We start from the raw sequence: 16,107 nt of genomic DNA, 5'->3' as shown, positions 1-16,107 counted from the left end.
CATGGCACAAAATAATTAAAAACTCTGATAATGAGAGATTTTCAGTACTATACAATACTATAAATACTATTCAAAAGATGGCTTATAAACAAAATTTACCTAGAATATTTTATATGGGGCAGTTGAAACACAAAGTATATTGGTATGAATAAAGCTCTGTGGGGATCACTATTGTTTCTACTTTAAACTGAATTAGAGGCCTAGGTGTGTACGAACACTCAGATGGTTATAAAGTATGACAAAATAATCCAAACTTTGATTTCCCCATGTATGAAATTGATGAAAATTCTGTTGTCAAGATATCTGATAGTAAAAGCATTTAAACTTATATACCACCCCATATTCTTTATAGCACCCTCTGAGCAGTTTACAATGTAAGCATTATTTACATATTGCCCCCAACAATCTGGGTCTTCATTTTACCAGCCTTGGAAGGATGGAAAACTAGTAAACAGTGGAGTTCTGTTAGGATAAAATTCTAGGCTGTGAGTAGAGTTTGCCTGCAGTTTAACCACTGCATCGCCAATTACCATTTGATAGTGTGATTTCTGACAAACCTGGAAGTAATCTATCTTTCTCACTGATTTGTAATCCCTTAAAAGGCACAGAATATGACTTATGGCCCCCACAGAATGACTGACTAATATACTCAGCCATGTTGAATATAATTTCATTAACTATTTTGGCTTTACTTTCCAGGCTATGCAGGTTCATGGAACCCTAGCAATGATGATTTGACTAATGCTACAGACAATGCAGCAGATGAGATAATGGATCGTATTGTCAAGTCTGCCACACAAGTACCAAGTCAGCGTGTAGTACCCAAAGAAAGAAAGCGATCAAGAGCAAACAGGAAGTCAAGTAAGCTAAACTAGTATTCGTTATCTATAAACAAAACAAAATAACAGACATTTGGATTCTTCTTCCATCTACAAAATATGCACGTATATAATTTGGTGAATAAAAGAAGACTTGCCTCCTATGTCAGAACAATATCTCCTGGACCTTGTGTTTCTCCTTTCTTCTTTAGTCGGTGCCAGAGAAGAGAAACTTTTGTTTGTTAGCTTTATATCTCCTCTAAAAGCCAAGGTGGCTTATGTAAGGAGCTCTTTTTATATATTTTTCCTATAGCAACTCTCAGAGGGAGGTTGGGTTAAGGATGAGTGTTTCAAAATTTCAATGAAAAAGGATAAACTTTCAGTATAAGTTCGACTTCTTAACTTCTTAAGTTGCATCTCTTGGACAAAGAAATGCATCAACAAAGCAAATCACTTGTTTCCTACAATTCATCTCCACTTTGGGTTTGTGCCCAGCATTTCCAAATGTGGGGTTTCCTTGAAGTTCCATGTTTCTGTCTGTAAGTAGCCAGCTCCCTTTGTTCCTGGGCTTGAGGTGAAGCATGTCTTGCCTAGGCCTTCACATCTCTTCTCTCTCAGGAAAGTCTCCAGCTGACATCTTACTTTTCATCTTCATCTGAGATCAGGAACAGTCCAACAACTCAGCATACTCATACTCTTCATGTCTCTCTCTAGCCACTAACTTCCTGCAGTCTTTCCAAAAGCACTTCTGTCTTTATGCCTCGTAGCAGCACAATCTCAATGTGGCAACATCTCCCCATTGTCTTTTGTATCTCTTTTTCCTCTACTTTTATGGATCAAACTGGCAGCATATCTCCCAGTAAGTTTGTTCCCCAGGGCTTTAGTATCTAACAATTATACCCAGAAGTTGACCAGTGGGAATGCTCCCTACTTATGCCTTACAGCAATCCTGGCTAGCAGCTTGGACAGCTGATCAGCCTTCATAACAACACAGCTACATGGCAAGACCACACCTAAGTTTCTTCTTCCTTTTTCTCCCTCATTGTGCTGACTCACACAAGCACAATAGCAGCCAGCCTGGCCACAAAAACCATATAGCACATCAGTTTTTACTCATTTGGATTACTACTGCTCAGTTGTTACAGATTGATAAAATAGATATTTATTTATTTTTATTAATTTGTATGCTGCCCATCTCACTACTGAATTTCTTCAGGTTTTTTTTTAATCCATGGTAACTATCTACACCAACTATTTTGGGATGTGTAATGTCCATTATTCAGAGAGACATGGGTGGATTATCCTTATTATTTTGAAAGAAGTGCTGGTAATCTCTCTTTAAGCAATAATCTGTCAGACCTCACCTCAGTAAACTCGTGGACAGCAATTCTAAAAGCACTACATTGTACGCTAGTTGTGACCTGTCAGACTACAAATCTGTATGGTGTATGCCAGAGTGTCAAACTCAAGATGTGCTTAAATCTGGCCCACGGGGCCGGCCTGGAAATATCAAAGGACTGGCCTGCGGTGCCTCTACCAGTGAAAACTGACTGTGAGGGGGCCACGTGTGGTTCCCCGCAGCCTGTTTTTTTGCCTCCAAGGCCTTCTGCAGCACTCTGCCTGCTGAAAACAGGCCATGCAGAGGCCCGTTTTCAACCAGCAGAATGCTACAGGAGGACTGGATTGGACTGGATTACAATTATGTGGCCTCAAGTAAGTGCCTGATCTGGATAGAAAGCAAACAACATCCTATGTTTATATACAGTTTAACGCCACATTTTACATACTGTAGGTCCATTTAATCTACAATCAACAATCTATAATTGACAGCCATTTCTATTTATTATCCTGAAAATTTACCTCAGCTGTTAGATCTTATATTATTATGTTATTTATGCTATTGTATTTTTATTATTAGTTCATTAGCTTCCATGACAACCATGGACTTGACCCAAGTAGTTCAGGGTCCAACTCATAGAGCAGGACACACACTCGACCTTTTATTTCTCTCAGGGCAGTGGAGATGTGATCTTGAATTAAGGGGAATAGAGACCTCGCCCTTGTCATGGTCAGATCACTCCCTGCTGAGGCTTGACTTTAGGATGCTACTCCCCCATTGCAGGGAGGTGGAGCCGATTAAGTGGTTCCGCCCCAGGCGCCTGATGGACCCGGAAGGATTTCAGGACTCTCTTGTCCACAATCCGACAGAGTCCTTGGTCGCGGCCTGGAATGTTGCGGCGGCTAAGGCACTGGATCGGATTGCGCCTTTGTGGCCTCTCCGCAGCAGTGAATCCAGGAGGGCACCTTGGTTCACTGAGGAACTCCGGGAGATGAAGCGCCAAAAGAGACGCCTAGAGCGACGCTGGAGGGCTAGTAACTCCGAATCTGACCAAGCACTATTAAGAGCCTTTATCAGGACTTATTTAGTGGCGATATGGGCAGCAAAATGTACACATTTTTCCTCTCTTATTGTGTCCGTGGAAACTCGCCCAGCCACCCTGTTTAGGGTGACCCGCTCCCTCCTGAAAGGTGAGGAGGCGGGGGAACCCTTGCAGGGAAGAGCTGAGGAGTTCGTTCAGTTTCTGTCGGATAAAATCACGCAAATTCAGGCAGACCTGGACTCTACTTGGGCAGTACCAGCTGAGATGCCGAGGGAGAGTCTAAATCAGATTTGCTGGGATGAGTTCGAGTTTGTCACCCCTGAGGAAGTGGACAAGGCCATGGGAGCGATGAGTGCCTCCATCTGTTTACTGGACCTGTGCCCCCCAGCAGGGAGGTAACACGAGGCTGGCTCCAGATGATTACGAACGCATCTTTGCAGGAGAGGTCTTTCCCGCAACCATTAAAGGAAGCGGTGGTAAGACCCCTCCTCAAGAAGCCTTCTCTGGACCCAGCTATTCTTAAGAACTATCGTCCTCCTCTCCAACCTTCCTTTTTTAGGGAAGGTTGTTGAGAACGTGGTGGCGCTTCAACTCGACAGACCTTGAATGAAGCAGATTATCTAGACTCCTTTCAGTCTGATTTCAGGCCTGGGTACAGCACAGAAACCGCTTTGGTTGCACTGACCGATGATCTCTGGCGGGCCAGGGATAGAGGACATTCCTCTATCCTGGTGCTTCTTGACCGCTCAGCGGCCTTCGATACCATCAACCATGGTATCCTTCTGCGACAGCTGGAGGAGGTGGGAGTGAGAGGCACCATTTTACGGTGGTTCTCTTACCTCTCTGACAGGTCGCAGTCGGTGTTGGTCGGGGGGCATAGGTCGACCCCTAGGCCCCTTAAATGGGGTGTGCCACAGGGTTCGGTCTTGTCCCCCCTCCTATTTAACATCTACATGAAGCCACTGGGCGAGATCATTCGACAGCACGGGGTTAAGTACCATCAGTATGCAGATGATACACAATTGTATCTCTCTGCCCCGTGCCAGGTCAGTGTAGCAGCGGAGTGATGTGCCGATGCCTGGAAGCTGTCAGGATCTGGATGGGGGTAAACAAACTCGTACTCAATCCCAACAAGACTGAGTGGCTGTGGATGTTGCCCCCGAAGGACAGCATAGACAGTCCATCCTTGATCCTGGAGGGTGAAAACTTACACCCCTCAGAGAGGGGGTCCTCCTGGATTCACAGCTGACACTGGAACACCATTTGTCAGCTGTGACCAGGGGGGCCTTTGCCCAGGTTCGCCTGGTGCATCAAATGCGGTCCTACTTGGATCAGGAGGCACTTCAAACGGTCACTCACGCCCTAGTCACCTCAAAGCTGGATTACTGCAACGCGCTCTACATGGGGCTACCTTTGAAAAGTATTCGGAGACTGCAGCTAGTCCAGAATGCAGCCGCGCGAGTGATACTGGGTGTACCTAGGTACACCCACGTTACACCTATCCTCCGCGAGTTGCACTGGCTACCTATTGGTCTCCGGACGCAATTCAAGGTGTTGGTTATTACCTTTAAAGCCCTACATGGCTTAAGGCCAGCGTACCTGCGAGACCACCTACTGCCACATACTTCCCAGCGCTCGGTGAGATCCCACAGGGTGGGTCTCCTTCAGATGCCGTTGGCTGGTGGCTGTCCGGAGGAGAGCCTTCTCTGTGGCTGCTCCGACTCTTTGGAATGAGCTACCCCCCAGAGATCCGGATCTTACCCACTCTCATGGCCTTCAGAAAAGCTATTAAAACCTGGCTATTCCGGCAGGCCTGGGGTTGTTGACCTCACTGTTGAGGTCCAGCCTCGATCAGAACAAATGTATGTGTGGTGATTTTAAATCTGTCTTTTTTATTTTATTTTTCATTATTTCTTTTTTCTCTTTTTTGTAAGCCACCTGGAGTCCCTCGGGATTGGGCGGCCTATAAATCTTATAAATAAATAAATAAATAAATAAATAAATAAATAAATAAATAAATAAATAAATAAATAAATAAATAAATAAATAAATAAATAAATAAATAAATAATAGTTTTTCTGCCTGAAAAAGCAATTTACTATTAAACAATGGGGTATAAATTTAGATGTAAAAAGTTTAGTTGAATATGAAGAATAAGTAATAAATGTTTGCCAGTAATATCTGGTAGAGGAGCCTGTGTCAAATGCCCACCATGGTCATGCCCATCCCGGCCATGCTCATCATGGCCATGCCCACCACCCCTGGCCACAAATACACACCCAAGGTCAAATACAACCCGGACATGGCCCCCAAAGAAATTGAGTTTGACACCCCTGGTCTAAGCTATTGTTTCATATTTATTTGGGGTGGGGGATTAATGAGTTACAAAATCAGGTCTGCTATTAAGCTTTGCTCTTCTTATCTTTGGATTTTTTTAATAAACACTGCAACATGTCTACATTCCCCTCACTCTTTTGTAACTTTTAACAAAGATTTTACAGAAAATAAATTTATTGATTTTCTCATATTTATTCCATTTTCAAACACTGCAAAAGAGAGATTAGTGGTGGATGAGGGACTTATACAGCTAATCCTACAATCATATAAGCAGATGGAAATACTTTGGTCTTCCAGAAAAAAATGAATATTTAAACAAAGTATTTCACATGAATGCAAAAAGATCATAGCAAAAATTGTGAACCTGTTTAGTGAAGTAGCACCCCTAAATGTAATACATGATATTATTGCTTTTACTGTTAGGTTATCAATGTTAGATACACTTTTTAAATAGTCTGTGTATATATTATATCGATACCTACAATATTTTTCTCTGGATTATATCGCTATTATTCTGGAAATAATATCAAGTGGATTACTTCTTGGTTTTTTTTATCCAGAGACTTATGAATGAGATAATAAATGCATGTTTACAATTGTGCTCACTCATCCAGCAGTTTACAAAACTCGTCTACATTCCCCTCATTCTTTTATAACTTTTAACATTGGCACTTTTATTACACCCTATAGTACTTCTCCACCAAATGCCATTGCCTTAATTAGTTGACACAGAGAATATTTTTCATTGGAGCATAATATTTTTTTTAATTCTTTTTCAAAATAGTATTCTCCACATACTGCACAATCTGAAATATTCCAGAACTAAGCTTCCTACTTTTAATTAAAGTTATGCAAGTTATTTATATGTTCATTTTTTTAAACTACCGGCTATGTGAGCGTGGCTTATTTTGTGGGCGTGGCTTGGTGATCATTTGACTGAGTGGGCATGGGCAATCTAGCCATCCATTTTGCCAATTTGGAAGTCCATTAAACAATTCACAGCAGCCCCCTTTTCTATTGTTTCTAATACTGCATAAAGTTTTTGCTCTAGGTTTTTATTTAATAAGGGGGAGTGGTTGGCAATGGCTGGGGATTTCTGGGAATTTCTCCTCTGTGTTAGAGGCACCAAAATAATCAAGATGATATGAGGTCTCCTGCTGGAGCAGTAGGTTGGACTAGATGACCTCTGAGATCCCTTCCAGCCCTGGATTGTTGTGCTGTTTCAAAGCATCCCCTAGTGCCAGGTTTGTGGTCCTTCCTTCCTCTCCTTTTTCTCTCCCTCCCTCTCTGTATCCATCCATCTCATACACTTTCCCTTCCCTCTTTCTCCCTTCCCTCCCTCTTTCTTTCTTTCTTTCTTTCTTTCTTTCTCCCTTCCCTCTTTTTCCCTTCCCTCCGTCTTTCTTCCCTTCCCTCCCTCTTTCTTTCTTTTCTTTCTTTCTCCCTTCCTGTGAACAACCCCAGAAGGTCTTTGGTAGGAGGAAGAAAGACCAGATGTTTTGAAACTGAGAACATGCCCATTGATCAACTGGCATTCTTAGACCTCCATTATTGATTAGCCTACCCTGAGCAAGGATAGCTAGCACCACTTTCAATAATCTCTCAACTTAAGCTCAGTGTACTTGGGGATCCCCAAACAGTGAGGATTTTTCTTTCTTTCTCCCTTGAAGGCCCCCCGCAGCCTATTTTTGCTCCCAGGGGGCAGCAGAGAGGCTTGGGTGTAGCATGCCTCCCTGAAGCCCCCTGGGAGACATAATGAGGCTCTTGGGGACTCCTAGAAGGGGCAGGGGAAGGTAAGGTCTCAAGCTTTTGGGGCAGGTGCAGCAAGCTCCAGGGAGGGGACCTAGCATGACTTACCTGTAGGCAGGAGGAGGCAGCTCAGTTGGGGCACAGGGCAGGTACTATGTGGGAACTGAGAAGGCAGACTAGGCAGGCTAACCACCCGGGAAGTGAGAAGTGACAGAGTAGGGTGGATGCGCAGGGCAAGTGGCCGGGAACCAGTTCGGGGGCATGGCCGGCCTGCCATCTTTACCAGTTCGGTGACCCAGGCCCAATTTCCATTACTGGTTTGCCTGAACAAGTAAGAGCCCACCTCTGATTCATATGATATAAACCACCTCTGGTTCATGTGATAAAAGGGGAGTGTATGTACAAGGTGTATGTATTTATGTCCACCTCACATGCAAACACATATCATAATCATCATCATCTTATAAAACTCCTGCGGAGTCTACTCGGTCTTGAGAAGACTGCACTTCCCTATTCAAGACTATATGCAAACTGGAGGATCATTTTCAACTTCTAGCTCCTGCTTGAAGAATGAATAGCAGCTGTGGCCAAGAGGCCTTTTGCAAGCCTTTTAAAACAATCACTCATCCCATGTCACCTTAGGAGTGAACTATTGCAATGCCCTGTGCATGACACTGTCCTTGAAGACCACCAAATGCTACAGCTAGTCCAGGAACAGTGTAGAAAGTAATGGGCATGCCACAATATGTGCATCTGATGATGACACTGCTGTGTGAGCTGCACTGGTTGCCAGTGAGCTTTTAGATGCAATTCATGGTGTACCTATAAAGTCCTTCATGGTATAGGACCTGGCTATCTAAGGATCAGTCTTTCCCTGATAATTATATACATTTGTCTTATTTTAATTACTAGGCCGAGTCACCTTATTGGTGAGATAGGCAGCATATAAATGTAATAAATATTTTTTTAAAAAAGCTTAGCATTGGACTGAAAACTTAAGTTCTACTGGAAATTAAGAAATAATTGTTAATTCTGTTTGCTATGCAATGGCTTGATTTCACATATATTTGTATGTACAATGAATCAGTTATTCTATTCAGAAAAGTAATCCTTCGTGTTTATACAATTGGGAAAAAAGTACTTGCTTTTCATATTGTCATAGTGATACATATTCACATCTGCAAATGAGAGAAAGCAAGAATAATACTTCTGAGTGCTCCCTTATAAGATTATATAGCTTGTGTTTTAGAACATTCATACTATCTTTTTCTTTCTGTTTCTGATTACACAGTAAGGAGGACATTGAAGAGTGGATTGTCTCCAGAAGAAGCTAAAGCTTTGGGTCTGATGGGCACTTCAGAGATGCAAGTGTGATGACAGCAATTAAGTCTGCTAAAAGAAACATCTTCCTCTTTTTTTCATGCACACATGCCATCAACAATCTTTAAATTCAACACCCCTCTGCCAGTTTCAGCTGCTATTTGTTTTATCCCACTGCTGCATGACACTGAATCAAATAATAAACTTAAATTAGTAAACTAACCTTGTAACTCACTATTACAAAAATAAATTACAGGAGCAGAAGGTCAATTCAACATTGTGTCACATTCATTCTGTCATGCTGCATTTAAGAGAGTTGCCTTGGGCCATCTTGTATTGTGTGAAAGGTGTTAATGCTAATTTTCTTGCTGTCTGTTGCAGTAATTGTAAAGTACTATGTTTTATCAATTCTTTAAACAATTTTTTTTTAAGTTCCTACTGTCGTAAGACAGGGAAATGTCGGTCAAGCATAAATATGAAAGACAAGTTAAATTATATCAGAATAGTTTTAAACAAAATACTATTTCTTAATTTCATCTAGTATCTTTTGCAGTTTTTCCTGAGATTTTTTCTGGACTGTAAAAAGAAATTAAATGAATATGTTGACAATAGTTTGGACAAAGAATAACTCTTTTGAAGGCTAGTAAACAAGTCATAAGGGATTACTTTGTACAATATAACCATTTAGAAACAAAATACTATTTCCTATACAGAATTAGGAAAATAAGGCTCACATTGGAGCCCATTGGGCTGCTGTTTTCATTCAATTTAAAACATTTAAATTATCAGTTACATTAGATTTTACTATATTTGCCTTTCTCTCACAAACCTTGAAGAAACAATAAGGAAAACAACTGTTTTAAATATAAAATTTGTTCCCAATCAACTATTGAAGAGCCAAGGTGGCGCAGTGGTTAGATGCAGCACTGCAGGCTACTGCTAGATCAGCAGGTCAGCGGTTCAAATCTCACCGGCTCAGGGTTGACTCAGCCTTCCATCCTTCCGAGGTGGGTAAAATGAGGACCCAGATTGTTGGGGGCAATATGCTGACTCTCTGTAAACCGCTTAGAGAGGCCTGAAAGGCCTATGAAGCGGTATATAAGTCCACTGCTATTGCTATTGCTATATTGCTATTGCTATTCAATGGCATTTTTCTTACCACAAGGGTTGGTAACCCTTGTGTTATTATTCTGGATCATTCACCAACAACCTTTATATAGAAAGTATTGAATATACAACCTTAAAAAATCTTTAAAAAATACAGATCCTAATATTTTTAGGCATGAAATATCTGACCTAATCAGCATCTCCAACAAGCTAGTTAAGAAAATAAAACACTTGTTAAATCATGCACTGAAAGCTTTGTGATGAAAACTAGGTAAGCACAGTGCAAAACATGTGGATTCCACACTAAGCAGTACAAGCAGAAAGAACAATAATTTGTATTTATTTATTTCTAATGATGACTATTACTTAACTGATTTTATTCTACAATTTATTTGGACTAATAGGGATGTTATATGGATCTATAAAAGCTCCCATTGGGCTACAGAGTTACATTTTATTCCTCCTAATGCCCTACTCTTTAATGATTCAACAGTGACCTGTAAGTATTTTGTTAATAAACCTCATTGCTGTGCTTTCAACTAGAAAGAAGGAATTATTACTACAATGAATAATATTGATCATTTTTCTCATTCAACTTTTTTATGTGTTTCAAAAGGACTAAACTAAATGTTTTAAAAAATCAATACCAACCGTCAGAAACATTTTTTGTCACTCGTATCATGGTTTTGTAGTGATAAGAGCAATAAAATAATTCAGGAAAGGTACTTCAGAGCATGAAGTATAATTGAAGTAAATCTAGTAGCTGTTTTAAAGCACTGCAGGGAACCCTAAGCTTCTATGTTTCCACATACTCCTAGCATGTTTTTGGAATTAAATCCCAAGCACTGGATAATCAAAAAGCAATAAATATGTCTAAATTTTCAGAATAAGGTGAGAAAGAATATATAATTCTATAAAAGAATCTTTAAATTAAATTAATAAAAACACTTATCAATGGGATCACATGATCTGATTCTTAGTGCAACAGTAGAGTTTTCATGAATTCCAGTACCCTCCTAATGACAGAGAAAAAGTTTTTGTGTCACTTCATCTCTTTACTGATGAGACTTTAATCCTATTGGCAAGGCTTTTTGCCCCATCTGCTTTTCAAACTTTCTGACACTTTACTTTTTGTACTTTGGAAGGAACCTGCTTGACTTTAAAGGAGGAGCAGGTGACTTTTTCTCCAAGACAAGTCATATTTCTCACTTTTGCAGGAAAATATCCAATGAATCTTATTTCTTAATGGATTGTTGGCTACCAAAAAACAATTATGTTTGTCTATAACTTCTCCAAATAAACATATAGAGTAATTTTTTGAAAACTTAATCATGGTATTAAGAATGCCTTTAAAAGTAAACAAATTCCCATCCTAAATTGTTGCATTGATCTATCATTTTATTGTTTATATTACAATACATTTTGTGAATCATTTTTCAATCTTATTCCAAATGCATCTTGTAAAAATTCATTTCTGTAAAAAACACTTCTAAGCACTTGCTTATTGAAATCATGATTATGATTGTGTTTTGATATACAAATGATATGTTTTGTTTCCTAAAACCATTAAGTTTCTAAATGTTTTTGTTAACATTTACAATGGTATGACAATAATTCAAACAGCTGTTTCAGTTTATATGACTCCTAATAACCAGAAAACATTAGATCAGAGTTCCCCAACCTTTCTGGGTTAGCAGCCCAGAGCAGAGGGAGGGGGAAAGGGGATGATTTTGTGGGAGGGTCAAGTGCCTGTGTGTACCTGTATTCAAGCACCCATGACATTCACGGTGATGGTCGCACGAGTGGAGCAGCAAGCACCCACAATGAGGCTAAGGCAAGTGGGGCTACGAGTGTCTACAACGAGGCTTGCATGGAGCCACAAGCACCTATGACAAGTCTTGTGCAAGTGGGGCTGTGCACATGCATGGAGGTACACACAACTCACTTAGCCTGGTGGCAATTAGCCCATGGCCCGGTAATGGGCTGCAGCCCACAGGCTGAAAACCCGTGTACTCGATGACATTGAAGAATTGCAGATAATCTTCGTATTTCTTTGTTGCTATCTCGGGGTCATGTGCATTTTTATAACTCAGATATGATAGTTTTTTTAATGAAGTACTACTGTACATGAGCTTTGTCTTTGAGAATCTCATGAGCCAATTTTTTGGAGGCTGCTTTGAAGTTTACCATGCAGGAATGGAGTTGTTTTGAGAAAACCAATCTACATCTGGTATAGATTAACTTCACTGGACTCTGGTCATAATCTCCCATGTAATTTGTCTGTTGGATTATTCCTTTGCTTCTTATGATTGACAAAACTTTGAAATATTCCTAATGACAAATGGTCACAATTTTTGTTACCTCCCCTCCCCCAAAGGACACCAACCGAAATTCCTGTATCAGTAAATATTTTCCAAGATGCAGTGAGCTTTTGTTAGTGGAATAAAGGTCAAATGACCCAATTTAAATGACTGCAGGTGGGGAAAAAAGAAAAGGGGAAATTTATGAAAATTAAGAGTGGAAATTCTGTTTCCAGGTAGCTGAGGACTGACTCTAAATTTATAAAAAAGATAGCAAAGTAATCTTCCTAATTCCAAATGACAATCTTTCTTTTAGAATTGTTGCCTTTTACTATACTTTGTCCATAAGATTATGAAAGGAAAATTAGTGAGATGTGACATGAGGTACACAAATGTCTGTTAACTTCCTTTCATAAAATGTTTAGGGAAGTGGTATCATCTTATCCTCTTCCAATGCATTTTTGGAAGCAGCTTTTAAAGCTGGGGAACCTGGTATTTCAATGAAAGATAGAAGGCATTTTTTAAAAAATGAAAAACTTCAGCCATTTGATAAGATAAAATAAACAACAGTACTCTCACTAAAATTTAGCCCAATATTGCAAGAGGAAAATGTTCTGAGGAAAAGGGTGGGTTTTTTTTAGTTTGTCTTTAATGTATTCAGTAAACTCCAATGTGTATTGTTTGCTTATTTTAGAATGTTTCTCTAAAGCAACTATTCATCTATATGCTGCAACTATTTTTTTATGAGACAGATTAGAATTAATTAACTGTTATTTTAAAAAAGGGAAAATATATCTAGACTTTTAATGGAAATTGGTCCAAATAATATCTATTTTCATCTATGTTGAAGGATAATTGTCAGTGTTACAATATAACTACTAGCTGTCCACTGAAATACTAAAAGAAATTCCATATTATAAAATGTTAAGACTATGATAAAGCATACCTTTTCTATTTGTTGTCGTTTTGTAGATTTTTAAGTAACTAAATCCCTTTAATTAATCATTTTCAAACATATACACACACATATGCATACATATATAGATATATATTTACATACATTCATATATAGATAGATGATATAGATACATATATATATGAACAATTCATGATACACAAAAGGAAAATGTACAAAAATAATTTACATATATGTAAAATGTGTGTGTGTGTGTAAAATTACAGCTGTATCCCATGTTGAACTGACTTTCGATATTGGCCAAACTCATCCAAACATTTAAACATAAAATATTCTAGATGTTTATATAATGAGAGAATAGTTTTCTCTATTGAACTCAGACTCATTTTCATGCACTCCTGAAGCCTGAGCTCAATAGTTCAATCAATCTTTTTCCAGGAACTTGTGTATACAGTTAAAGTTTTAATGAGCTTTTCGCGGGAGGGGGGATATTGTGTTGAAATCTACATTAACAAAAATAAGTTTAAAAGATTCAATAAATGTAAACCAAGAAATTTATGTTTTGTTTAGAAGTGGTAAATATTTTTGGCCCTTAAAAAAATAACAAACCTTTGCTTGTAGTGGGCCTGAACATGAATAAATCTCTCTTTTTTCACACATGGTTCAGTCTCTCTTATCTGAAAAATCTAGTGTTAATGGTTATACATAGCTGCATTAAAGCTATGGTATTTGGGAAATAGTGAAATACAAACAAATCCAGGTTGAAGGCACTGTGCACAGGCACAGTGCACTGTGGCACAGGCACTGGCACAGGAACTGTGTTGCTCATAGTATTTTTTTTATTGGTGCAGAACTTTGACCTATTAAAATTTAAAAAATTATAACAATTAAAATATGTTAAAGTAGTCTTTATTAACTTCAGTTAACTCTTAAATCAGTCCCCTTTTTATTAACCCTTGATATGATTTTGAAATTACTTATTTTTAACTATATGATTTCTGATTCAATATTAAAGGGTTACCAATCTTCTCCCTCTCTCACAATCTTAGCACAATGAGTACCATCCTTGGCCAACTGATGGCCAAGAATTCAAATAACACTTTAAGGATGTAATTGAAACTGCCCTGTAATTATTGAAAAAGGACATGAGAAATACAAACACTGCAATCCTTACATGAACTGTCACTGAGTTAAGTGAGGCATATTTTTAGTTAAAATTAAAAAGAAATTAACTTTATTAGCATTTGATATTAGTAATTATAGGAGTGGCATGGTGGCCTAAGTGGTGAAGACTGACCTGTCACTCAGAAGGTTGAGGATTCAGTCGTAGAATGCAAAGAAAAAAATACTTGATGCAAAATCCAGGTGGCATCAGGAAGGTCATCCATCCATTAAATGCTCAGTTTCATCCAGTCATCACAATTCTACCCCAAATTAAGGAATTACAGGGTGATAAAAAGGAAAGGTTTTTTATGTTAGCCAAGATAGGGAAAAATAGGGATTTATAAAACTTTCACTAAATAATGTAGAAAACTAAGAATTTGAGTTAATCTATTCCATTTATTTGTATGCTTATATACCAGTGGAGTTAAATTTTGTTATTATGCATAGATCTCATTTTTCACAGAATTCAGGACTGAGATTCCTTATTGAATTATATAGGAAAATTCTGATTTACCCAGTTTATGAAGGAAAACATTAAACAATGAAACCTGTACACAGTATAAAAAATTATTTCAATTACTGTACTATGGATGTGGCTCCCTTGAAATGTTTAAATTGATATGACATGAAATTATATTTAATCAGCTAGCAATGTATTACACTAATTTATGCAAATGTTGTATAAAATAATAAATGCAACTTTCATGCATAAAATGTTTTTTAATTATTTGTTGCAGCACAATAATCCCCCAATAAGTATCTGACTGTTTTCTAAAATAAAACATTGTAATGTTGGATTATATTTCTCTGTAACAATTGTATTTTGATTTCTCACATCTTATTTGTGAGCTGTGTATTTTTTTAAAAAGTTTGTAAAGTAGAAAATGTTAACTACTGTAGTATAAAATGTATATGTTAATAATTATTTTTTCTCTTTGTGTAGTGTTGGGTGAAATAAGAATTTTACTCAGCAGTATTATTCTATGAATTTAAAGACCCAAAGATACATATTGAAAAGTATATTTAAAAAACAACAAAAATGCACAATGTCACAGATGCATGTACATCTCTCTAGGTAGGAATGAGTCATTGTTATTTTCATAATACGCTCAATCTTATTAACTAATTAATTCAATTAGCTTGGAAGTTAGTACATCACCAGACTTTTATTTAGTATTGTTCTACTAGATAACTAAGCCTCACTCTGCTGAATGAGGTTTTCATTTAAGAAGAGTAGAGAATATGAAGAACTGATTTTCTTTTTCTGAATTTGTTGCATACAAGAGCACATTTAAAATATGTAGCTATCGGTTCAGTTTGGGCACTATAAGTTTAATACAAGTTTAACACATCATTGATCTCTGCTCTCAACACCTTACGACTTACATTTTTTTGTTGCTGTTCCTGGGCTACTCAACCTTGGAATATTTATTATTGGCCACAGGTCATTATATCTAATGTAATTGACAATTAACGTATATTTTACATTAAGTAGTTTTCTAGTGCAGCTTTTTCCATTTTTGGTTAGAAAGAGGCATCTTTGTTTTGATTTCAATCCTAAACAAACATAAATGACTTAATATCTGATTGTTGTTTTTAAAATTCAATGTAACAAAAAACAGTTTATTTCATTGGCTGTAACATTACTGCTTGAAAGAAATCATCACAAACATAAAATGGCTGGGAATGTTAATGGAAAGTCAGGGAAGAAATAATACCTTTGGAGAACAGAATGTAATAAGTTGTTGGCAATGGGAAGACTGGAAATAAGAGAGCTGGAAATAAATAACTGAAAGGAAATTAAGATTCACTAGATAGTCCTGGAGAATCAATTTATCACTTAGAGCAAGGAGGAAAATTTGTCCTTGTGCCATAGCTGGCTCAAATCTTGAAATGTTGTCTACATCTAATCTTATGAAGTTATGTTGCTAAGGTATCTTGAATTCTAAATATTGAAAAGCGTGGCTAAATATTAACTGTGAGAAATACCAGAACATTAAAGTTACAGAACAGAG

At 38.0% G+C, this 16,107-nt stretch overlaps 1 protein-coding gene across 6 annotated transcripts in view; it reads left to right on the top strand.

Moving 5' to 3' along the window:
• FHOD3 (formin homology 2 domain containing 3) overlaps positions 1-8,875 on the top strand; it is a 256,533-nt gene extending 247,658 nt beyond the window's left edge. For all 6 annotated transcript variants that reach the window (XR_015696402.1, XM_087713216.1, XM_087713213.1 and 3 more), the window contains 2 exons: positions 700-861; positions 8,577-8,875. Coding sequence is in view for 5 of the 6 variants with exons in the window: in XM_087713216.1 (XP_087569342.1) it covers positions 700-861; positions 8,577-8,659 (245 nt within the window). In the remaining variant the exon portion in view is untranslated. The remainder of the gene's footprint in view (positions 1-699; positions 862-8,576) is intronic.
• Positions 8,876-16,107: the final 7,232 nt, after the last annotated feature.

Source organism: Thamnophis sirtalis, unplaced genomic scaffold (assembly GCF_051295495.1).
Source record: "Thamnophis sirtalis isolate CommonGarterSnake01/CBP01778 unplaced genomic scaffold, rThaSir2_p1.2 scaffold_4, whole genome shotgun sequence".
Lineage (NCBI taxonomy): Eukaryota > Metazoa > Chordata > Lepidosauria > Squamata > Natricidae > Thamnophis > Thamnophis sirtalis.
Note: the sequence above shows the minus strand (reverse complement) of the source record. Positions and strands in the feature narration are given on the sequence as shown.